The 22,500-nt window shown below is 52.3% G+C and overlaps 4 protein-coding genes across 6 annotated transcripts in view; 2 read left to right on the forward strand and 2 right to left on the reverse strand.

Moving 5' to 3' along the window:
* diras1a (DIRAS family, GTP-binding RAS-like 1a) overlaps positions 1-1,411 on the reverse strand; it is a 2,275-nt gene extending 864 nt beyond the window's left edge. The window contains exons 1-3 of one of the 2 annotated variants that reach the window (XM_086174529.1): positions 1,293-1,411; positions 323-467; positions 51-221 (exon numbers count right to left, since the gene is read on the reverse strand). In XM_086174529.1, the coding sequence (XP_086030655.1) occupies positions 51-221; positions 323-467; positions 1,293-1,411 (435 nt within the window). Of the gene's footprint in view, positions 1-50; positions 222-322; positions 468-1,114; positions 1,194-1,292 lie in introns of those variants that run through there. The other variant, XM_086175364.1, reaches the window with a different exon arrangement.
* Positions 1,412-3,286: 1,875 nt separating this feature from the next.
* c1h19orf25 (chromosome 1 C19orf25 homolog) lies at positions 3,287-4,562 on the forward strand. Its single transcript, XM_086143703.1, has 3 exons — positions 3,287-3,492; positions 3,980-4,137; positions 4,234-4,562. Exons 2-3 carry the CDS (start codon positions 3,996-3,998, stop codon positions 4,407-4,409), a joined length of 318 nt encoding a protein of 105 aa, XP_085999829.1. The 5' UTR covers positions 3,287-3,492; positions 3,980-3,995; the 3' UTR covers positions 4,410-4,562.
* Positions 4,563-4,722: 160 nt separating this feature from the next.
* Positions 4,723-22,500, reverse strand: part of apc2 (APC regulator of WNT signaling pathway 2) — a 19,399-nt gene continuing 1,621 nt past the window's right edge. The window contains exons 3-13 of one of the 2 annotated variants that reach the window (XM_086143692.1): positions 22,085-22,409; positions 21,906-22,014; positions 21,718-21,831; positions 21,543-21,617; positions 16,259-16,351; positions 14,489-14,912; positions 13,170-13,268; positions 12,952-13,091; positions 12,482-12,676; positions 12,178-12,392; positions 4,723-12,000 (exon numbers count right to left, since the gene is read on the reverse strand). In XM_086143692.1, the coding sequence (XP_085999818.1) occupies positions 6,483-12,000; positions 12,178-12,392; positions 12,482-12,676; positions 12,952-13,091; positions 13,170-13,268; positions 14,489-14,912; positions 16,259-16,351; positions 21,543-21,617; positions 21,718-21,831; positions 21,906-22,014; positions 22,085-22,409 (7,307 nt within the window). In that variant the 3' untranslated portion in view covers positions 4,723-6,482. Of the gene's footprint in view, positions 12,001-12,177; positions 12,393-12,481; positions 12,677-12,951; positions 13,092-13,169; positions 13,272-14,488; positions 14,913-16,258; positions 16,352-21,542; positions 21,618-21,717; positions 21,832-21,905; positions 22,015-22,084; positions 22,410-22,500 lie in introns of both variants that reach the window. The other variant, XM_086143683.1, reaches the window with a different exon arrangement.
* Positions 18,346-21,119, forward strand: LOC147237073 (stonustoxin subunit alpha-like). Its single transcript, XM_086176580.1, has 2 exons — positions 18,346-18,882; positions 20,267-21,119. Exons 1-2 carry the CDS (start codon positions 18,432-18,434, stop codon positions 20,857-20,859), a joined length of 1,044 nt encoding a protein of 347 aa, XP_086032706.1. The 5' UTR covers positions 18,346-18,431; the 3' UTR covers positions 20,860-21,119.

Raw genomic sequence — 22,500 nt, forward strand, 5'->3', positions numbered from 1 at the left:
TCATCTGCAGGAGGTTAGCGTCTCCACGATAGACTCCGAGAGCCTCTCACCTGCTGGTAAATGGGCTTGAGCTCCTCCAGCGACTGTCGGCTGGTGACGGAGAAGACCAGGATGAAGGCGTGGCCTCTGGAGATGGACAGACGCTGCATGGCGGGAAACTGATGGCTCCCCGTGGTGTCGGTGATCTGCAGCGTGCAGACGCTCTTGTCACAGCTGATCACCTGGAGGGAAGAGGCGCACGCTAAGCTAGCTAAGCTAGCTTCCACAATGCAGGGGTCTCTCTTGTGTGTGTGTGTGTGTGTGTGTGTGTGAGGGTATCCACCTGTCGGTAGGTGTCCTCCACTGTTGGTACGTAGGTGTCTCTGAAGGTTCCCTTCACGAAGCGGAGAACCAGAGAACTCTTCCCGACGCCGCCGGCTCCAAAAACCACCACCCGGTAGTCGTTGCTCTGCTCGGGCATCCTGCCGCTGCAGGTGAGAGACATCCGTCCATCGATTATTGATTGATTTGTTATTGGAACAAAGCTGTAACTACTGTCACACGCGGGAGGATCCCGATTCCACTGATAAAGGCAGCGATCAATAAACCGATCGAAAGTGTTTGATGAGACTCAATGGATCCGTTTCCCATCCTTTGAGGACATCACTGTTCCACACACACACATATGTGAGTCCTGCCAGATTCCAGTGTCGCCACGGTAACCGTTATCTATCTGTTTGTCTGTCCAGGCCGTGCTTCTGTGTGTGGTTGCCACGGCAACCGGGAGATCTCAACATGTCATCCTTATAGTTATCGGCGGGCCGGTCGCCATGGCTACTCCTCGCCGCCAACACGCGGTGATGTCACTTCCTGTGCGGAGGCAGGTGGCAGGGAATCACCGACAGGAAGTGACATCATCGGCACTCGGGAGACCGACTTTCCTCGGAATAAAATCAATCCAGTCGAGAAAATATGAAAATAATGTCCCGCGGTGTCGAGCTCACACCAGAGATCACACACACACACACACACACACACACACACACACACACACACACACACACACACACACACATTCTGATCCTTGAAGAAATTAAAATAAAGACTCTTAAAACAAATAATGAGGGGAAAGTACCTTCAAATCGATTCTCCTCCTCCTCTTCTTCTTCTCTTCTACCCGCACCTGGTCGTGTGTGCACGCATGAACATGCACTACGACGGGATTCCCGCCCCCCCCCTCCCACACACACACACACACACACACACACACACACACACACACACACACACCGGGGCCGTTATCGGCGTGTTACCGGATGGAGGCGGATGTGTTTGGAGCCACCGAGATTCTCCGGAGCCTCTCTGAGCTCCGCCGGTGTGATGACGTCACCGGAAACGTCATCGCCGTCATCATCTTCATCATTATCTTCATCCTCTTCCTCCTCCTCCTCCGGACTTCCGCTTCAAGTGTCGTCTCTGTTTTCAAAATAAAAGCAGAAAAGTCGACCGCATTAAATACAAAAATGAACGTGAAAAGTGTGCAATTTAAATATTTTCAATTCAATCTAGGGGGGGGAATGAGATTTATTTTAAATGTCAAGTAAAAAAAAAAAAACCCTCGCAGCGACAGCAGAGGAACCAGCGAGGATCAACCTGGAATTAATATAAACATGCAGTGAGATGCAGTCAGGGGAGGCAGGAGAGGCCGTGCCTCACTTGCCAATCTTGGAAAGAAAAAAAATGTCAAATAAAAAAAATATCGAATGGTTGTATTTATCAGTGAGTTGCATTATTAAGATATTTGTCATTTGACTTCACAGGTTTTCAGTATTTTTTCATTCTAAATAGCTGGATTTTCTCACTTACTGTCCAAATACTGGGAAGAGATGTTCTGTGAGGCTGCAGACTGTTGAGCCTCAATGTAGATTGCATGCTCTGCACTGAGACTATATTTCTGTTTCTCTGTATGTCGCTATTAAAATGTTGAAACACTTTTGCTATGTGAACTATGTGTCCGAATTGTCAACAACTGTAGTGTGTTACTAGTTTCTTGTGCTGAGTGATCATAAAACCGCTGTGAAGAGCCACCAGGTGAGGCACGCAGTTCTCCTGCCTCATAGTAAGTGTCACTCCTGGTTCCAGGGATTCTTCTAGCGAATTCTCAATGTGATTGTGATGAGGTCAGTATCTCACCAGCAATAAACCTCACTGCGTGTCACTGTGAATAGCAGTATATTGTGGAAAATACCAACATTAGAGCGATGGTGGTCATATAGTGTACAGTTCATGTCAAAATGTTGGCAACTGGACTTGAGTTACAGCCCTCATCCGAGAGGCTTCTTCACTTCTAATGAGCGATGTGGAGTTTCCGAATATAACCGCAAGGGTTTCGGGTGAGTCGAGGTTACCAGTGCTTGTTGTGTAAATGGAGGAGCTGATCTGCAGAAACTAGGTCTAAGGGGGTTGTTATTCTAATAGGTGTTGTTCGTTGGGACAAAAGAACAACTTTGTGGGATTACCTGGATTGGAATGTGAAAAGGTAAAGCTAAACAAAGGAGTGAGACCTGTTGGATCACATGAACTGAGGCTCCTGTGGACATTACTGAGGGCTGCTTCTAGTGGTGGGTCTCTCCTGGTTAGCAAGAGCCATTCTTTGGAAGACAGCAATGTCCGTATTCCAGAGACGATAGATGGTTCGAGAGATGACTCAAAGAGGCCACCATCTCTGAACAGAAGAGGGGGCCTCAGACATAACCTTTCACAGATTATACAATGCCGTACTGGGATCAATACCAAGATGGCTTAGCGCACATGGACCAGGACCTTCTGCACCCTCCAAACAACCAGGAAAGACCCACCACCAGAACCAGCCCACTGGAGCCTCAGTTCATGTGATCCAACGGGTTTCACTCCTCTTTGCTTTACCTCTTCACATTCCAACTAAGATAATCCCATAGAGTTGCGATTTTATTCCAACAAACGACAACCATTAGCATAACAACCCCTCTTACACCAACTTTCTGCACATCAATTCTCCCATTTACACAAGCCACCACAACCTAAACAAGCCCAAAACCCTCCACTGAAATCCTATACAGTGATGAAAACATATTTATGACACAGATATATACATATAATTATATAAAAAGTCAACCCCTCAGTCACATTTCATATACAAAACACTCTGAAGTGGAAATAAGTGTGAAAAGAACATTAACTGAATAGTGACAGGTGCAATGAGTCATCCGGTCCGCTAGGGGGCGCTGTGACACTCGATCTCGTTACCTTCAACCGGGCAGAAGAAGGCGGCGTAATTACGGAGGAATAACATGTTGACGTGAAGGAGCGACTGACGGACAGTTTTTCTTATATCCGCCGTGAATTGACGGCTCTTCGTGTCCGAGTCAAGTCGGTCTGCGTGGGGACGAGCCGCAGGAAGGAGCCCCGATCGCCAGGAAACAGCGGTTTAGCCGAGCGGCGGCCGGAGCCAAAACGACGGACTCCATTGAACGGGTACTCGAATTAATGGACGCTCCGCTTATCGCGACGCGCAGCGTCAATTGGCGTAGTTGTTGGAGTCAAAGTTAGTCGCGGTGATCTCCGGTTGAATTCGGCTTCCATTTTGTCCAGCTGGGGGTTAAAGAATCGGCAAATTCACCGCGATTTATCCCGCCAATCGGCGGCGGCGGCGCTCTACGTCAGCTCGGTGCGCCAAGAGCCGTCAAAAGGAGAAATTCCCGGTTTACCGAATCACTGTTTCTGCTGCCGGAAAGTTTTGAAACACGTTACCGCAAATAGTTTGTGTTTTTAGCTGGTAGCAGCGCGTCGGTTTGCTAGTCAAGAGGCGACGACGGTCAGCGAAGCAGTTTCGCCTTCCACCTGTGGTGGCGCTGTGGCGGCCATGTTTGTAGTCCAGTTGTAGTCCAGACTACCAGGATGGTCACGTGACCTCCGATATGCAAGCAGCTGGGATGTCAACGACTATCTGGCCTGCTTTCAGATGCGGGTGCTCCAGGATGAACGTCACCTCCAAAAGTAAGAAGCGGGCGGTTCTGCCGAGCCGCCCCGCGCCCCCCACCGTGGATCAGATCCTGGAGGACATCAGCGGAGCCGCCGCGAACGACCCCGTCTTCCGCATCCTGGACCAAACCGGACCGGGTGAGTCCGGGCGGACCCGTCTCCGCGTCCGTTCGTGAACACGACTGCCGCTCGAGTTTCTCACCTTGCTGTCCCCCCACCCCTTCCTCTTCCCAGACTCGTCCCTGGACGGGGACGTGGAGCTGAAGTTCCAGCAGTGTCGTCGGTTCCTGGATCTGAACGAGCAGCTGAACGAGAAACGCTCGCTGCTGCTGCGGCAGCGGGAGGAGCTGCGAGCGGCCGGGCGGCGTCTGGAGAGCGTCGTGACCGAGGTCAAAGGTCGAGCGCTCTGACCTCGTTCGCTTGAACGGCGTTTCAAATGTAACCAATGCTGAACTTTGCTGCTTGAAGACCATCCACCCCATTGGACAAGCAGCGTCACGTGACTGGAGGATGTTGATGCTAAATGTTTGATTCTTTCCAATAAACAGCAGATTTTGACTGAACAGTTGCCCTAATTTTGGGCGGTGTGTTGGGCTGGAGCACCTCCGCGCATTAGCTGATACTTTTCACACAAACTGTGGACCAAATGTATTAAAAGTCTGTAAATTCAGGGTGGTTGTGACTCAAACTCTCGGTAAACGTAAAGATAACTCGGCACTTCCGTGAGACACGTCACTCTTTTATTGGATGGAGACAGTTAGAACGAGGCCCGGCGGCGGCGGCGGCGGACAAACCTCGCCGACCCCTTCGGTTCGCTCAGATCGGGAATGAAGTTTCCGGAAAAGTGAAAAACAGTAAATTTGCGCCAAGTGGTATAAATGTCAGACTCCGTCTTGGACCAACGAGTTGATATTTGGTAAACGACGGACGTCAACGGCCCGTCTCAGTTGTCGGACGGTCTGTTTTGTTTTTAACATAACTTTGGAGAAATGGTGCTTTAAAGCGAGCTTCGGGTCGAACCGAGCCGCTGGAGCCGGCCGCTCTGATCGGACGGGTGGAGAGTGACGTACAAATACGGAGAATATTCATCGTCTCGGCCTATTTCTACGATTACGGCTACACAGTTAAGCAGTTATTAACAGGTTATAAAGGTTCCAGCTGAGCCGCTTCCTGTTTCCAAACAGGACACGACGATCCGTTTGACCGCTGAGAACCAGAAGTGAAGAACTGCGGGTTCCGGCTCTAGAGGTGGATCCATTCTGGGACTACTCTAAATGTGCTGCTTAAATCGGACTGAAACTAAGGAGATCCGCGGACGCGTGAAGAACGCCGTTCACGGAGAGCAGGTTTTCGGAGATCTTGTTAGCGCCCCCGACCCCCGTCTCGGTGTCCGCCAGAGGACCGTTGGGGCGACAGGGTTCCGTTGACCCCAACCCGTCCTCTGCGGACAAACCGACAGGTTCTCGCATTTCCTTTGCTAGTAGCTAGTAGAATCCAGACGGTTCGCCCACCGGCTTCGGACAACGAGGTTCACCTCCTGGTGTCTACAGTGCAAACAGGAGTGTTTGGATACAGACAGTGAATATATTTGCATGCTCTTCCCTCCAGAAAGCTTCAGGACTTGTATATCAGCGTGTTATTTACAGAAAAAGATGAGCGGGAGCAGGATGAAGGTACTCGCTATGGTGCTGGATCTAGTAACGATGGAAGTCCAGTAGTTGTCCAGGAGTGAACAGTGACTCCGAAGTTTCCGTCGGACATCCCGCGGAAAAAGAAATCTCCTAGAGGACTTTTGGACCCTTTAGCCCCCGAAGTCATCTGGAATAAATACAAACGCGACCGCGATGCCGGGACTCGAAGGCCACGACCAAGCCGGGCGCTTGAGTCCACGGCCGAAACCGACGGACTGAAGGAGTCGCTCGACCGAAACCGGATTTCGTGGACGGGATGAGAGACTGACGGCGTCTGACGAGGAGACGAACACTGAGGCTGAATGTCCCGTAAAAAATACTTTACATGTCAGTGGACGGTGTCCTCTGTGAGGCCTTGAACAGGAGCTTCCTTCAGGTAAAAGTCCGTCTGAGGTGTCGGTTCAAGAATTTGCATATCGTTCAATTGATCAGTTCGATCCGAGAGGACGGCGACTCGTCGGTTAAGTTCGCCGTCTCCCGCTTTGAGTCTGCACTACATTTTCTACCAGGCGGTGATCGGTCTACAGATACAAAAAAAAAAGAAGAAAACAAGTAGAAAAAGATGCGCTTCTTGTCTGTGAGATGTTCATGTGAAGAGCCGTCTGGGAGCGGAGCTTCCCGTCCGGCGTGATGGTTGATGGAAGCTGCGGCGATTGTTTTCCACCCGAAGGAAGGGGTCGGTGCCAGAGGTCAAAGGTGAAGCGATCCCGACCGCCCCTCCTCCCCCCGACCCCCGCATTTACCGAGTTTCATTCGGGAAGGGACCGGCGAGGTGTCGAGTCGCGGAAAAGCCTACGACTCCGTTTTCTCCCCCGACTTCTCGCTGACGGGTGCTTCCTGCAGCGAGGAGACGATGGGGCTCGGGACGTAGTTGAAAGGGGTGACTCTGGCGGACTTGCTCGGGGACCCTTGTCGGAAATGGACGACTCCGCCCGTGTGACTATCCGCCGTTCCCGTGGAGATGCTGCTGTGGCCCTTCAGGGAGGCGTCCAGGTCTCCATCTTGGTGGCTACTCCCCGCGCTGATCTTTCTCAGCAACGCCAGTCTCGCCACTTCCTCTGAGATCCCAGGGGACGTCTCCACGGTCGGCGATGTGCTGGAGTTGGTCTTGTTGGAGAAATCCTCGGTCTGGACCGTCGCGTCGCTCGTCTTGCGCGACGCGAGGAGAATGGTGGGCAGTTTTCCCGGAAGAGCCGGTAGCTTTGGCTTTTCCCCATCAGGAGAAGGCACCAGAGGTAGCGCGTTGGCGGGCAGAGTGTTCTTCAAGATCTGAGGAACGTCTTCGTCCCTGATTCTCCTCCAAGTGACTCGGTCATTTAGTCGAGACCCGGCTCTCTGGCTCTTCTTCTTCGTATCGTCCTCGCTTTTCGCTCTGCCGCTGGAATCAGAGGACGAAGAGCGAAGGGAGGAGCGGCTGGTTACCCTGCTCAGTATGTTGATGCTCGGCGACGAAGCGTGGCGTTTGAAGGTATCTCCGTCGTGCTTCTGCCTGGGACCGGAAACTTTGCCGGGCCCGTTTCTTTGAGCGACCCTGCAGGGGCTCTCGGAGCTGGTCCTCCTGCCGGGACGCCGAACGGTTAAGTCCCGCTCGCTGGACGTCGCCCTGGACAGAGTCGAGGTCTGTTTCTGGAAGCTCGGCTGGGGTCTCTGCCCCTGCTGGGGTTGTCCTTGACCCCTCCCCGGGATTCTCCTGGGAGGTTGGACCACCGCTTTGAGCTCCTGACATCGCGATGAGCACAGGAAGACGGCCGACGCTCCCGGAACCGCCCTGCGGGGGGACCCGTTCTGGGATCCGGGCGCGTTGCGTACGGAGCCGTCGCGTTTCAGCGCGGACTTGGATTCCTTGATGAAAGTCAACTGTCTCAGGAATCCGTTGCAGTCGGACTCGCCGCCGCCTGAGTGGACCGAAGTCATCCTGACTAGATCGAAGCGATTCGCCGGGAGGATCCTCTTCCCGCCCACCTGGTTCTGCCTGGGGGACGTCTGGTTGGTCACCAGCGGGGACAAAGGTCTGGCCTGCCGCGCTGAATTTTGCATAAAAGGGATTCTGACGGGAGACTTCTGGGTCTTAGGCGGCGGGGACTTTTCGTTTTGATTCACCACCGGAGAACGTCCCTTTCTTTCCGGGGGGCTGCTCGCCGGCGGGCTGCCGGCGGGTGTCGCGTTCTTTCTCTGGGGGGGTTTATTGGTCTGAGTCGGGGATCCCGGCTTCTTCTGCGAGTGCTTGGACGGCGTAGAGCTTTGCGACGACCCGGAGGAAGAACTTTTTGGTATCCTCGGAGGTGGAGTGGAGCTCCTCTTTGGCAAGGACAGTTCCGTGTCCTGTGGACGACCCAGCCGGTGGAGGCTCTTGGACCTGTGCTGAGCGAGGTCTGGGTTCTTTGGAGCGTCCGATTTTGTCGCGGCCTTCCTGGGAGGAGGTCTCTGCGACGGCGCCGTGTCTTTTTTGGGAGTGTAGATGACCGTTCTGCCCCGGAACACCACCGGCAAGTTCGGAACCGGCTTCTTCTGAGCAAAGTCCAGGGGTTTGTTCGCCTTTTTGTCCTTCGCGAACTTTCTCTCTTTCGGCGTGAAGCTGGACGTGGACATGAACGACAAGACGGATTCGGTCTCCTCGGAGGACGGCTCTTGGGACTTGGTCGCCTGGAGCCCTGTGACGACGGAGTTGGCGCCTTCCTGTATGGCCCTCCATTCAACGCTGTTGAGATCCGAATCCTTGTCCGACGCGAAATCGTCGCTGTCTTCCTCCATCTTCCAGCCGTCGGAGGCCTTCTGGGTATGTTTTTGGACGGTCTCCGCTTTCTTCTTCCTGGCCGCCAGCTTCCGTCTCTGCTTCGGCATGGCTGAGGTTATGCATTTCTGGAGGAGATCGTCCTCTGAATCCATGCTGACGGAGCTGGGAGAGCTCTGCTCCTCATAGGGGCTGTGGATGGTCAGGGACTTTGCCTGCTGCATCATGTTCATCATTTTGTTTTGTCTGTTTTTGTACCATATTTGCTGAGATTTCGATTTTTGCTCGTCAAACTCGGCGTCGCTCAGCGAGCTGAGGGAGGAGCTGAGGGAGTAGCAGGCCGGAGACTCGTCCATGATCAGATTCTGTTTGATTCGGTGGAACCCTCTGGCCTTGGGGTTGTCCGCCCGGCCGATGTTGGTCATGCTCCTGGACAGGGGGTTTCTGCCCACGTCCTTCATCTCTTTTCTACTCGCCCGCTTGGCGGTTCCCTCTTCGTTCTCGTCGTCGTAGAAGTAGTTGCTCTCCCCGGACGACTGCGACATTTGCTGGAAGACGGCGGCTCTTCTCTGCGAGCCCAGATTAAGGTTCCCGTCTCCGTTTTGCTGTATGACCGGTAACTCCAGCTTCCTGACCTGGCCCTGACCTTGCCTCTTCTTCTGGGGATTCGGAGACTGATCTCGATTTCTCTGACTGGCAACTCGGTCGGCCACCTCTTTGCTCTGCATCAGCAGCCGCTGCGTCGGGACCACGTGTTTGGTCGTTCGGTACGTCTGGATCTCCGGCTGGCAGCTCGTCTTGTTCGGTTTGTGGAAGTGCGAGAAGATCCTCAGGTCTTCGATCCTCTTCGCCTCGTCATCGAGCGGTTCCTGCTTCCTGAGGACTTTGGCGGTGCAGTCCTTGGCCCCCTTGTCTCTCACCGGATACTGGAGGGTCTCGTCGCTCAGCGACGTCGTGCTGGAGAAGTTGACCGGCGTACCTTCGGCGGAGTCCGTGAAGGACGAGTCGTCAAATTTGACGTCCTTCTGCGGGATGACGATCCTCCTCCCGGGGTAAATTTGGGTTTTGCCGTTCGGCAGCATCATGTAGACGGGCAGCTGTATCGGTTTGCGTGTCTGAGAAGAGAGGATGTGCGAAGGTATGCCCGTCATCAAGGAGGGCCGTACCTTCCTGAACTTGGACGGCATGGCGGAGTTGATGCACTCCTTCAAGATTTCGATGTCGTCGTCCGAGTTGCCCTCGCTGTATCTCTCCCCGTGGTCCAGCCCGTGCTCGTCCTCGTCGGCGAAAGGGAGGTTCTTGTCGCTTTGTTGCAGCAGAGGGGTCAACTTCAGCTCCACGTCTTTCTGGATGTAGTGTTCGTGAAGGGGCAAGGCGCTCAAGCTGGACGCACAGGAGAAATTCTCCGTGGGCTTTTCCACGGTGAAGTAGATCATGGTGTCCAAGTCGGAGGGAAGGCTAAATCTGTCTTTCGAGTCCGCTATCTCCATGAACTTGCGTAGGCTGGTCTCCCACTGGCCGGCGATACCGGGCGCTTGCGGCTCGGCGCCACCGGGCTCGACGCAGCAAGGGGTTTTACTTCTGCTGGGAGGCATGGTCTGGCCCGGGCTGTCCGGGAGGTCGCTCGGACTGATCGTACCGTCGATCATCTCGCTGCAGGGATCGCTCTGGATCGAGCTGGCGATGGAGGGAGACTCGAAGCTGCCCAGAGAACTGACGGAGCTACAGCGACTCATGACCAGGGGAGTCTCGTGGATGTAGTTCTCAGACGAGCTGGATGGAGATCTGTCTTCGACCACGGCCGGGGAGGCGCCCCTCAGGAACACCTTCTCTCTTTTGGCCGAACAAGGAATCTCAATGGGGTCCGTCTCTTTGCCGGGGCAGGTTTTGGAGTCGGTCATCAGGAGCTGACTGTCACTCAGATCCTCCAAAGTCTCGTCCTCTTCTGGCCTCTTGACCACCTCTCCGTCCTCCACCTCGATGATTTCCAAGGAGGAGTCGCTTTCCAGCTCATTCTCGCTTTGCCCGTCCAGAGCTCCGTCGCCGGAGGACAACGAGGACAGGGAACTACAGCGGGAGAAGCAGATGGGCGTGTTCTCCACCGAGTACTTCTGGACGGTCTCCATCGTGCCGATGGCCGGGCTTCTGGTGGACGTCATCGGAGAAAATCTGGTCATGCTTCCGCCGGTCATCACGGTCGGCACCCAAGCCTGCCTCCTCATCGCCTGGGCGGCTTGGACGTTGATTGCCGTCTTTGCTACGCCGAACTTGGCCACGCTCTGAATTAGCGGAACCTGCTGGTACGAAGGAGATAACTTTATGGAGGTCATGCTAACGTCGGAGGAGACTTTAGTGCAGGCGCTGGTGGGAGTTTGTACGGGCGCATCCTGGTTCTTCTCAGCCTCCGTGTTGAGGAGCTCTAAAGCTTTGGCGTCCTTGTTGTCCACGGAGTCTCTCTCGGGTATGTCCTGCTGGATCGTCTCGCTGGACACGGCGGGCCGGGCGTCCAGGAATTCCCGGTGCGCCACCTTGAGATCCAGCCGGTTGGGTCGCTGTTGGACGATCAGCGCTCTCGGGGCGAGACGCATTTGATCTTTGCTGCCGCAGTAGCCGTCGCTCGTGCTGCCGCTGTTCAGGCTGTCGGTGGACATGCTAGTATGGGCCGTTTTGAGACGCAGCAAGGCGTGAGCCCGGCTGAGACGCTCCCTGTGGGCCAGACTGCTAGCGTCGGACAGACGGCAAGGGGAACACGACTTCGCCCGGGCTTCGTTCAGCTCGTCCAGCCCGTACGGCCAGTCCGCCAGGTGGTCCTCCGAGCTGAGGCTCAGGCTGTCTTCGGAGGACGTGTGCATGGTGATGTCCTCCACCAGCCTGTCGATCTTGGCGACCGTGTTGGTGATCTTCTTGGCCAGTTTTTCCGCGGCCGCCGAGACCACGTCGTCCGTCGGGGCGTGTCTCCTCTCCGACACCTGCGGCGGATCCACGTCTCGTTCGGGTTCGCTCTCCCTCTTGCGCGGCTGGTTCTGCAGGAAGTTGGAGTTGGTGAGAAACATGGACAGCATGGAGAAACTCCCGGTATCCAAACTGCTGGAGACGTTGGGAGCCTCGTCGTCGTCGAAGCACCCCGAGTCTGAGGCGTAATCCTTCGCCAAGCTTTCGATGTGGCGGAGCGGCTTGTTGAGGCTCAGGTGCTTGGGACTCGGCTTGTCCAGCGTGTCGAACGTCTCCGCCAGGTGTTTGGCGTCCAGCTCTGCTTCCAGGGCCTTCTGCTTTCTCATGTAGAGCGAAGGCATGCAGGACCCGGGCGAGACCACCGCCGTGTCCTTGTACTTCAGGGGGCGATTCGTGAGGAGGTTTCTCAGCGCGGCGGCGCTGCCCATGGCGATCATCTTGTGCTTGGAATGGATCAGGTTGCGCAGCATGCTAACAGCCCCCAGGTCCCACAGCAGCTCCTGGTCTCTTGGGCTGCGGGCCGAGAGGTTCCAGAGGGTCCCGCAGGCGTTGCTCACGATGGTCAGGCTGTGGGAACGAAGGTGCTGCAGCAGAGTCTGCAGACAGTTGTGGTCTCTGAGGATTTGCCTGCGCAGAAACAGGACCAGAGGATTTTAGACGCCTCCAGACGAGTTTCACGGTACACTATCGCGTACAGATCGGCTTAAAGTTAGCAAACGCCTAAAAATGTACCGGAAGACTCTGGTGTTTTGCAGTGACCGAAATAAACCGTTTGTTGAAGTTCCAGAAGTGACGGCGACCGACCTGTAGTCTTCACGGGTGGCGACAAGGCTGGACACGTTCCGCAGGATCCCGCCCCCGCTCTCGATGATGGCCAGGGAGTTGGTCTGGCAACGGTACGTCAGCGTACTGACCAGGAAGCCCAGGGCGCCGTCCACCGAGCAGATGGACACCTTGTTCTCGATGCTGTGGGCCGACAGGTTCCACAGGGCGCTGAGGAGGCTCTTCAGGGTGGACTCCTGCAAAAAGGAAGGACATCGACGGAAGGTTTCATTGGAAGAGGTGCGGTATTTCCCTCATCCCAGAGCCGTGTGAGACAGTCCCTTACCTTGGTGGCCTGCAGAGCGCAGCTCATGAGCGCCGAGACGCAGCCGACGTCCCTCAGGACGGTCTTGCTGCTGATGTCGGCCCTCCAGGACAGGTTCCTCAGGATGCTGGACACCACCTGGTGCAGCTCCTCGCTGTCCGAGCTCAGCTGGGCTACCAGAGCCTGGAGGCAGCTCTTCCTGGAGCAGAGTGTCGCCTGGACACACAAACCCTATTTTTCACAAACCTCACTCCTTTGAGCGACAGAGAAACGTCCTGAAAACGAAAAACTAGCCGATTCATTTAAAGAAAAACATGGATATCAAGAAACAGGGAAGACGCTAGGGGAAAAAAATAAACAACCAAAAATTACAACATTTCTTTTCAAGCGCAAATATCTGGTACAGTTTGCTAATCGGTCACGTTAGCTGGTCCTCGTCAGGCTCCGAACCAGGACGAATGTAGACCAGGACCCTCACGTCCCCGGTTTACCTTGTTGACCACATCCCCGAAGGTGAGGTTGGTCAGCGCCATGCCGGCGTAGCGTCTCAGCGCCATGTTGATAGGGTCGTTCTGCATGCCGTACATGTCCTGGTCCAGGTGGATCAGGTCCGACACCACCTGCAGGCCCCCTGGAGGAGCGACAAGAGACGATTGGCCAACCGGACCACCGGGAACCTGTGATAGAAAGCGTCGGACGTTCCACAAACCTAGCTCGTTCATGGCGCGTCGGTACTCCTCCTCGAAGGACAGCTTCATCAGGGCGCACATGGCTTGGCAGATCTGAGGGTCCACCGGTTCTGGGATGTCTGCTGAGACCAGAACCCAAGAACCAGGGGCTGAGGAACTCTTTCCGGCAGGTTTTTCTGTTCCGATCGGACAAACTTGCTTAAATCAAGGAACCAGAACCGCCAATTCGACATCTCTGGATGTAGACCGGACTTGATTTTGGTCTTTGTAGCCATGGTCTCATTTCATTTAAGGATCGCTTTAAAGTTGCGGGTTCTGAGCTTTGAAGACCCCCGAGCCGATATCCGGTTCTCTGTTACACGAATGTGATTTTGTTTTTTTGAGTCAGTGATTCTTAACCATAGCGCGAGTACAATCCCGACTTCATTAAGTACGGCTTCGTAAACGGAGGTAGCGCCCAGTGTGCGGAGTGTGTGTTAACGCTGTCTAACGAAACACTCGAGCCGTCAAAACTACAGCGGCACCAAGAGACCGAGCATCCGACGCTTGTGGGAAAGCCGGTGGAATCTTTCAAGAGAAAAGAAGATGCAGATGCAGAAAAGATGGATCGTGTCGCCGACCGGCAACTCTAAAAGTGCACTGAAAGCTAGCTAGCTCGCAAACTGTAAGCGGATTTAGTTTATTGAATTGAATTGAATACAAATCAAACCAAGAGTGAGATAATTATAAACCTATACAGTGTATATATATTAAATAATACATATTAAATAATGTACTGCTCAAAAAAATAAAGGGAACACTTGAACAACACAATGTAACTCCAAGTCAATCCCACTTGTGTGAAATCATAGTGTCCACTCAGGAAGCAACACACATTCATTTTGACCTGTTTTAAGGACATTTCATCAAAGTTGGATCAGCCTGGAGTTTGTTTTTACACTTTAATTTGGAGTGTGATTCCTAATCCAGACCTCCATGGGTTGATACAATTGATTTCCATTGATCATTTTTGTGTGATTTTGTTGTCAGCACATTCGACTGTGTGAAGAGCAAAGTATTTCATAAGAATATTTCATTCATTTAGATCTAGGATGTGTTTTTTAAGTGTTCCCTTTATTTTTTTGAGCAGTGTATATAATATGATTAGTAATAATAAATAATATATATTAGAATTATATTCAATGGACCTCAGAGTCAGAAAGGTAAAGAACCCCTGCTTTAAGTGACATCTTCGTCTTCTGGACTCTTTGGCTCGGAGGGGAGCTCGACTCCCCTGGTCGTCTCTCTTCCATCACCTTCTGACAGAAGCTCAGATGGAACTCGTGGTTCCGAGTCTCACCTGTGGTCTTGGTTCCTCCGGGCGAGGGCGTCCCGGCGTGGCTCTGGATCCAGTCCCAGCCGCTGTCGCAGTAGGTCCGGATCTGCTCCAGCATGTGCAGGACCCTCATCTCGCGGCGGGCCTGCCCCTCGTCCTGCTGGGAGTAGATGATGTTGTGCAGGGCGGCGCTGGCTCTGGACTTGGCCTCACGGCTGCAGGCCGCTACGGCGCCGCTACCCGCCGCCGCCGCCGCCTCCACGCCGGCGCCGCCTCCGCCGCCGCCGAGGGGGGCCTCATGCAGGATCTGGACCAGCAGGGGGACACAGCCGGACTTCCTCATGGCGAGGCAGCTGTCCTGGGAGCTGGACAGAGCCAGCAGGGTCCGGGACAGGTCCTCCTTGTCTCTGTTAGCTAGCATGGACAGCAGCCAGAAGACCATCTCCACCTGCAGGGAGGTCAAAGGTCAGCGCGGACACTATAGCTTCCTGCTTCCCATCCTTGTTTTGTTTTTTTTCAAAGAAAAGCCAGGATCCAGGAGCCACATTTTTTTGGGACTGCCCTAAACTGAGGAAATTCTGGGAAGAGGTAAAAAAACCAAAAAAGTGAGATTTTAAAATTAAACAGACCAATTGATCCACAGCGATTTATTATGGGTGCAGCATCAACAAGCGATTTAAGGAAAAAACAGGTGTTTTCGCTTCGAGTTCTTTTTTTTTTTTTTTTTTTTTCTTTTGAACATTTATTAGAACAGGTTCCTTAACGGAGTCATACACATTCTTACAAAACCTCATAACAAGATACACATTATACAATATTCTTTATAGGTCACTTATTTCCTCACTAGCAAGCGAAAAATAAAATAAAACTAAAAAAAAAAAAAAAAAAAAAAAATCTAACTCAGTCAAATAGAGATAATATCTTCAACTCTCCAAATATTTTTTAATGGGTGTCCATTTGTCAAGATATAGGTCTGTCTGAAGTGGTAACTTTGCTGTTATGCGTTCCATGCAGTTTCCATCTTTAAGCCTCTGACGCCGCTGGTCCAGTAGGTGGGTTTGAGCCAGTTTACTGGGATCATTTTATGTGCAATTAATAGAAGAACTCTAAGCGTAAACACCTGGTTTTTCCTTAAGTCGCTTGTTGATGCTGCACCCATAATAAATTGCTGTGGATCAATTGGTTTGTTTAATTTTAAAATCTCACTTATTTGTTTTTTAACCTCTTCCCAGAATGTCATCAGTTTAGGGCAGTCCCAAAAAAATGTGGGGAAAAAAGTCCCCCGTTATGCCACAGCCCCTCCAACACAGGGGAGAATAGTTATTATCATAAGAAGCTATTATCAAGGGAGTTTTAAAATACCTTATTCTTAACTTCCAGCTGAGTTCTTCTATTAATTGCACATAAAATGATCACAGTAAACTGGCTCAAACCCCACAAACCTACTGGACCAGCGGCGTCAGAGGCTTAAAGATGGAAACTGCATATATATATATTTTTTTTGTTTGTTTTTGTGTTGTTTTTTTTTTTTTTTTTTTAGTTTTATTTTTCGCTTGCGAGTGAGGAAATAAGTGACCTATAAAGAATATTGTATAATGTGTATCTTGTTATGAGGTTTTGTAAGAATGTGTGTGACTCTGTTAAGGAACCTTTTCTAATAAATATTCAAAAAAAAAAAAAAAAAAAAAAAAAGCCAGGATCATATTTGGATGGACTTTTCTTTTCGCTTTTTTCGTTTTTCGCCGAAATGCAAAAAAAAAAAAGTGATTTTTGAAGATTGGAATATTTCCGCACCTTGCTGCCTCCGTCCCCCGCCGCCTCGGTGGCCGCGGTCGAGGACACGCTGTTCTCCGGTTCTCCAGCAGGAGGCTTCTCCGCTCCCGACAGCTGCAGAGAGAAGGTCAAGGTTTGATTTCAGACGATCAATAATTCCCCGTTTTAAATATTCGCCTTTTCTTTAGATGTATCTGGATGTTGTGTTCTTGTTTGGTTGTCAAGGGAACGTTTCCATCCCTGCTTAAAACGACAGAGAGGGCGCACACACACCCACACACACACACACACACACACACACACGCACACACGCACACACACAGCGCCATTAAAATTCACAGACGAGGCTCAACCCCCTCTCCCTCCCTTCATCTTATCACCATGGCAACGCCTCAGGGTGTGATGAATGTGAGTGTGTGTGTTTGTGCGGCAGCTATGGACCATCTGCAGACACAAAATGCGTCTGTGTGTGTGTGTGCCGGTCTGCTCTTGAGTGTGTGTGTGTATATGTGTGTATGCATGTGTGTGTGTCTGTCTGTACTTGTATGTGTGTATGCGTGCATGTGGTGTCTGTTTATGTAATGGGGTTGTGTGTGTGTGTGTGTGTGTGTGTGTGTGTGTGTGTGTGTGCGCATGTGCACCTGTGTGTGTGTGTGTGTGCATGTGTGTGGGTGGTTGTGAGTGTGTCTGTTCATAAATACATGCGTGTGTGTGTGTATGTGGGTCTCCGTTCTTGTGCGTGTGTAAGTGTGCATGCGTTCACGTGTGTAAGCCTGCTCTTATTTGTGTGTGTGGGTCTTTTCTAGTATGTGTGAGTGTGTGTGTGTGTGTGTGTGTGTGTGCGTATAAGTGTGTACAATGCGTGCACGTGTGTGTGTGTCTGCTCTTGTCTGTGTGTTTCGGCCTGTTCTAGTATGTGTGTATGTGTGAGTGTGTGCACGTGTGTGCATGGTTCTGAGTCTGTCTGTTCGTGTGTGTGTGTGTGTGTGTGTGTGTGTGTGTGCATGTATGAACGTGTTTGCATCTGCACTTGTCTGTGTGTGTGGGTCTGTTCTAGTATGTACAAGTGTGTGTGCACATGTATGTGTGTGAGTGTGTGCATGTGTGTGTGTGTGTGTATAGTTCTGAGTCTGCCTGTTCATGTGTGTGTGCGTGCATGCATGCATGCACGCGTTTGTGTATGTGGCTCTGTTCTAGTATGCGCGAGTGTGTGTGCACTTGTGTGCGTGTGTGTGCACGTGTGTGTGTGTGTGTGTGGTTGTGAGTCTGTTCATGTATGCGTGTGTGCGTGTGTGTGTATGTGTGTGATTTTGTTCACGTGTGCGTTCACGTGTGTGTGTCCGCACTTGTCTGTATGTGTGGGTCTGTTCTACTATGTGCGCGTGTGTGTGTGTGCACAAGTGTGTGTGTGTGTGTGTGTGTGTGCGTGCATGTATGCACGTGCTTGCGTCTGCACTTGTCTGTATGTGGGGGTCTGTTCTACTATGTGCGAGTGTGTGCGCACATGTGTGTGAGTGTGTGTGTGCACACGCGTGTGTGTGTGTGTGATTTTGTTCTCTCAGGAATCTTTGACTGTAAAGCTTAAACATGGTTCCAAGCAGTAGAAAGAGTGTCCGTGATGAAAAGCCTTGAAGCTCCTCTGACCTTCTGGTCTCCTCCTGCCCGTCCAGGAGCTGCTTGAGAGTCCAGACCTGCAGCCTGGAAACGGCCAATCACGGCGCAGCTCGCCGGCTGCTTCCCGTGCATAGCAACCAGACTGGTAACCGAGGGGAGGGGGGGCCGGGGGGTCCCCGCTTCAGAACGCCGGTCACCGGGTCTCTGTCGTTGAAAGGGGCCCCGGTCATGTGACTCGGTCACGTGACCCGTGAAAGGTTTAGTCGACCGGTAACTTTCGTTCGGATTCCGCCGAAGACGTGTCAACGTTTATAGGTCAAAGGTTACGCCGGTTTTATCGCTTCGGGGATCCGAAGACAAAAGAGGTCCGGTTCCTCGGGTTCTTCTTCGGAACCGGCTCGTCCGCTTCGAGCGGCGTGCCGGACGCTTCGTCCAATCGGCCGCCTCGCTCGGAAATGGAGACGAACCGGTCCGACGGGAAATGCGGAGGAGAGACGAGTCAGTCGGAGCGAGGCGGCGTGATCGGAGCAGGAGAACCCAGGCGGGTCAGAATCACCCGGACTCTTGGTCCTACACCCACATGCGACCCACGGGTCGGGACAGGAAGACCGGAGACTCCAAGAGAACCCCCTCCATGGACCGGTCCGACAAGACAGATCCAGGAACCAGGACCGTCCGAAGACAAGACGCACCAGAGAAGACGACCGTCTTGGAGAACCGGTCCCACATGTTCCAGGATAAAGGTGCGAGAACGAGGCAGGAGAAGCGTCCATCCTGCCGGACTCCGCCTCCATCCGCCGGGCTGAGGCTGCTCGGGGAACACGGGCGCCACGTCAAGGAGGACTTGAACCAGAGCCGCCAGGAGGACGGGTTCAGCACCGCCAAAATAAAAGCCTCCAGAGCAAGGAGAAGACAGAACCGAGAAGATCCAGGTCAACAGCTAAAAATCCAAAGATCTGAGGAGATGAGGTGGGAGCGGTCGAACCAGAAGAACCAATCAGCTTCATCTGGAATATCTGACAAGTTGAACGGTACATGAATCACACACACCTGGGAAATGTTGTACATCGTAGACTGAGCAAACATCGTACATGAAGCAGAGATCGTAAAGATACCGATCGTACCTGGTGAACATCGCACACCGAGTGAACGTTGTACATCAAGCAAAGGTTGTTCCCTGAGCCAAAATCGCAAACCAACTGAGCCCTTGCGCCGAGCGAATCGGTCATACATACTTGTCTCGGTCATACATGTCCTGCACCTCTGTGACAAATTCTTCTTTTCACTTGGGCTTTTCCCTTCAGGGGTCTCCACAGGGAATCAACCCTCTCCATCTCCGTATCCTCCACTCTCACACCAACTAACTCCATATCCTACTTCCGCTACTTCCATAAATCTTCTCTTTGGTCTTCCTCTAGACCTCCTGCCTGGCAGCTCCACCTTCAACAACCTTCTACCCAGCTCCTCACCATGGTTTAGACATGAACAGACATGTCAAAACCATTTCAGTCATCACTTTGTCTCGGTCATACATGTCCTGCACCTCGGTTACAAATTCTCCTTTTCACTTGGGCTTTTCCCTTCAGGGGTCTCCACAGTGAATCAACCTTCTCCATCTATCCCTATTCTCTGGATCCTTCTCCCTCACACCAACTAACTTTATGTCCTCTCTCACTACGTCCATAAATCTTCTCATTGGTCTTCCTCTAGACCTCAAATTCCAGCATCCGTCTACCAATATATTCACTATCTCTCTGCTGTACATAACCCAACCAACTTTGACCTTCTCTCCAAAACATCAACCATGTGCCGTCCCTCATTCCTGATCTTCTCCATCCTGGTCACTCCCAAAGAGAATCTGAACATCTTCATCTCTACAACCTCCAGCTCTGCTTTTGGTCATTGTCCATGTTTCTAGGTCATACATCATCGCCTGTCTCCAACACATTTCCTTTCATTCTGGCTGATACTCTTCTATCTCATGGTACCCCCGACACTTTTCTCCACTCATTCCAACCTACTTGAACCCGTTTCTTTACGTCTTTTCCACACTCTCTGTTATTCTGGGCTGTTGACCCTGTATTTGAAATCCTCCAACTTCTTGAGCGAATTCATGCAGATCTGATCGTACCGAGGAAACATCGCACATCGAGCTAACATAGTATACATACTAATCGCGCAGGGTGAAGACGGTATACCAAGAAACATCGTAAACAGAGCAAAGACCGTTCCCTGAGCAAAAATCGTAAAGATAAAGATTGTAGCAAACATCGTGAACCGACCGAAGCCTTGAACCAAGCTAACATCGAGCATACACTGATCACGCCAGGTGAACATCGTACACCATACGACCATCGTACATCGGCGAACCCGGTCCGGTTCACTCAAGCACCACTTTCCTGGTTTTGCTTCCAGTCACCTTCGGTCTGACCTTCGACCCCAATACCGCCAACCCGGAGCTGAGGCTGAGCGACGCTAACAGGACGGCGACCCGCGTCTGGCCGGAGCGCCGGTCTTCTGGCCACCCGGACGGCTTCCAGAGCTGCCCCCAGGTTCTGTGCAGGGAGGGGTTGCTGGACTCGGCCTACTGGGAGGTCGCGTGGAGCGGCGGCGGCGTGGACATCGGCGTCGCATACAACAGCGTGGCGAGGAGCGGCGGGACGTTTAGCTGCTTGCTGGGACACAACGAGCGTTCCTGGAGCCTGGAGTGTTCGGGAAGAACCTACGTAGCCGTCCACAAGAACCGGAGGTCTGCCTGCCCCTCGCCGCGACCTTTGACCCACAGGGTCGGCGTTCACCTGGACTGGGCCGCCGGGACCGTGTCCTTCTACCAAGTCTCCGACGGCGCCCTGACGCACCTGCACACCTTCAACGCCGCCTTCACCGAGCCGCTGTACCCCGCCTTCTGGCTCTGGTCCTACGGCAGCTCGGTGACGCTGCTGGCGGCGAACGGCGGCGGGCCGGATGCGACGCCGCACCCGGCGCTGGTTGATAATCCGAGTTTTTAACGATCGGAAAGCATCGATAAAAAGCTGACAGAAAACTGCCACTAAGAATAGACTTAATGAACGCCCCAGCAGAATCATTACATTTAATATTACTATAATGCGTTGATTATTTATTTTTAATTTTTTCTTATTATTAGATATTGTTTTATATTACTTATAAACACTTTATAGCCTTGACTCTGACAGTTTGTAGTTTTATTTGTATTTCTTATTCCCCAACCTTCCTACTAATATTTATTATTGTTAAGTTTTACTTGAAACTCTGGCACAACAATTTCCTTCGGGATAAATAAAATTCTTATTCTTGGAAATAACAATTCATTACACTGTCTGAAACATATATATTATTATATATATTATTATTATTAATAATAATATTTGAGTGATGTTGACAATGAATTATTAGTATTATTATTGTTGATACCATTAACATATTATAGTTATAATAAATTACTATCGTATACTTCCTTAAAAGTTTTTTTCTAAAAATGTGAAATTCTGACATTTTATTATGTATTATTCTTATTAAAATATATATTATATTATATTATATATTATAATTAATTCATATAAATAAAAGTCAGAATGATCTTATTTCCCTATAATTCCCTGTTTTAGTGTGTGTGTGTGTGTGTGTGTGTGTGTGTGTGTGTGTGTGTGTGTGTGTGTGTGTGTGTGTCTACCTGCAGCTGGCTCTCCTGACTCCCCCTGGCCTCCTGGAGCTCCTTCTCCAACTGCTCCAGGCGAGCAACACGCATCTGCAACTCAAGGCAAACACACACACACACACACACACATTCTTAAGAACCAACCCTCAGCTGGAGATGATGATGATGAACCTCCTGGCCGCCGGCTCACCTGCGTCCTCTGGACCATCTCCTCGCTGGTCCCGAAGCGTTCCTCCATGACGGAGCGAACCTGCTGGGCCTCGAACTCCAGCTGCTGTCGGATCAGATCCATCTGAAGGGAGAACTGGACCGCCGGGACCCCGGGTCACTTCCTGTGTGTGTGTGTGTGTGTGTGTGTGTGTGTGTGTGTGTGCTCACCGTGTCAATGCGTGGTAGCTGCGTTAGCTTCTGTGACAGCGCCTCCAGCTGACTGAAGTACCAGCACCTCTCCCTCTCCTCGCGGTCGATCTCGCCGAGCAGCAGGTTCCTGCGGAGGCGGGACGTGTCAGCGCGGGTCGCGGCTCATCGGCGCCCCCTAGTGGCCGGGAGGACCTCACCTCTCCTTGTAGAGCTCCTCCAGGTGATGGTCGCTCAGCCGTCCGTCGGCGCCGCTGATCACCGCCGTCTTGGGCGGGGCTCCGTCCAGGAAGTGATGCGGCAGCATGATGGCGGCGGCGGCGGCGGCGGCGGCCTCCGTGCTCTGCCTGGACCTGCCCGTCGAGGCGGCGGAAGACGAGGAGCAGGAGGACGGCGGCAGAGCCAGGCGCTCGTCTAGCTCCGCCCCTCCCGCCGACCCCGCCCCTCCCAGACTGTCCGCCAGCAGCCTCAGGTTGTGAGGCTGGTGCTTCAACTCGTAGTAGTTGGTGAGGTCCATGTGGAGCTCTGGAGGAGGAGGAGGAGGTTAGATTGATCCAAGCGTCTCACACAGGCCTCTGCAGATCCCATCACGCTGATGGGGCTCTTAATTGGACAG

This window comes from Fistularia commersonii, chromosome 1 (assembly GCF_037954325.1).
Source record: "Fistularia commersonii isolate RoL2024-O1a breed Wild chromosome 1, RoL_Fcom_v1.0, whole genome shotgun sequence".
Lineage (NCBI taxonomy): Eukaryota > Metazoa > Chordata > Actinopteri > Syngnathiformes > Fistulariidae > Fistularia > Fistularia commersonii.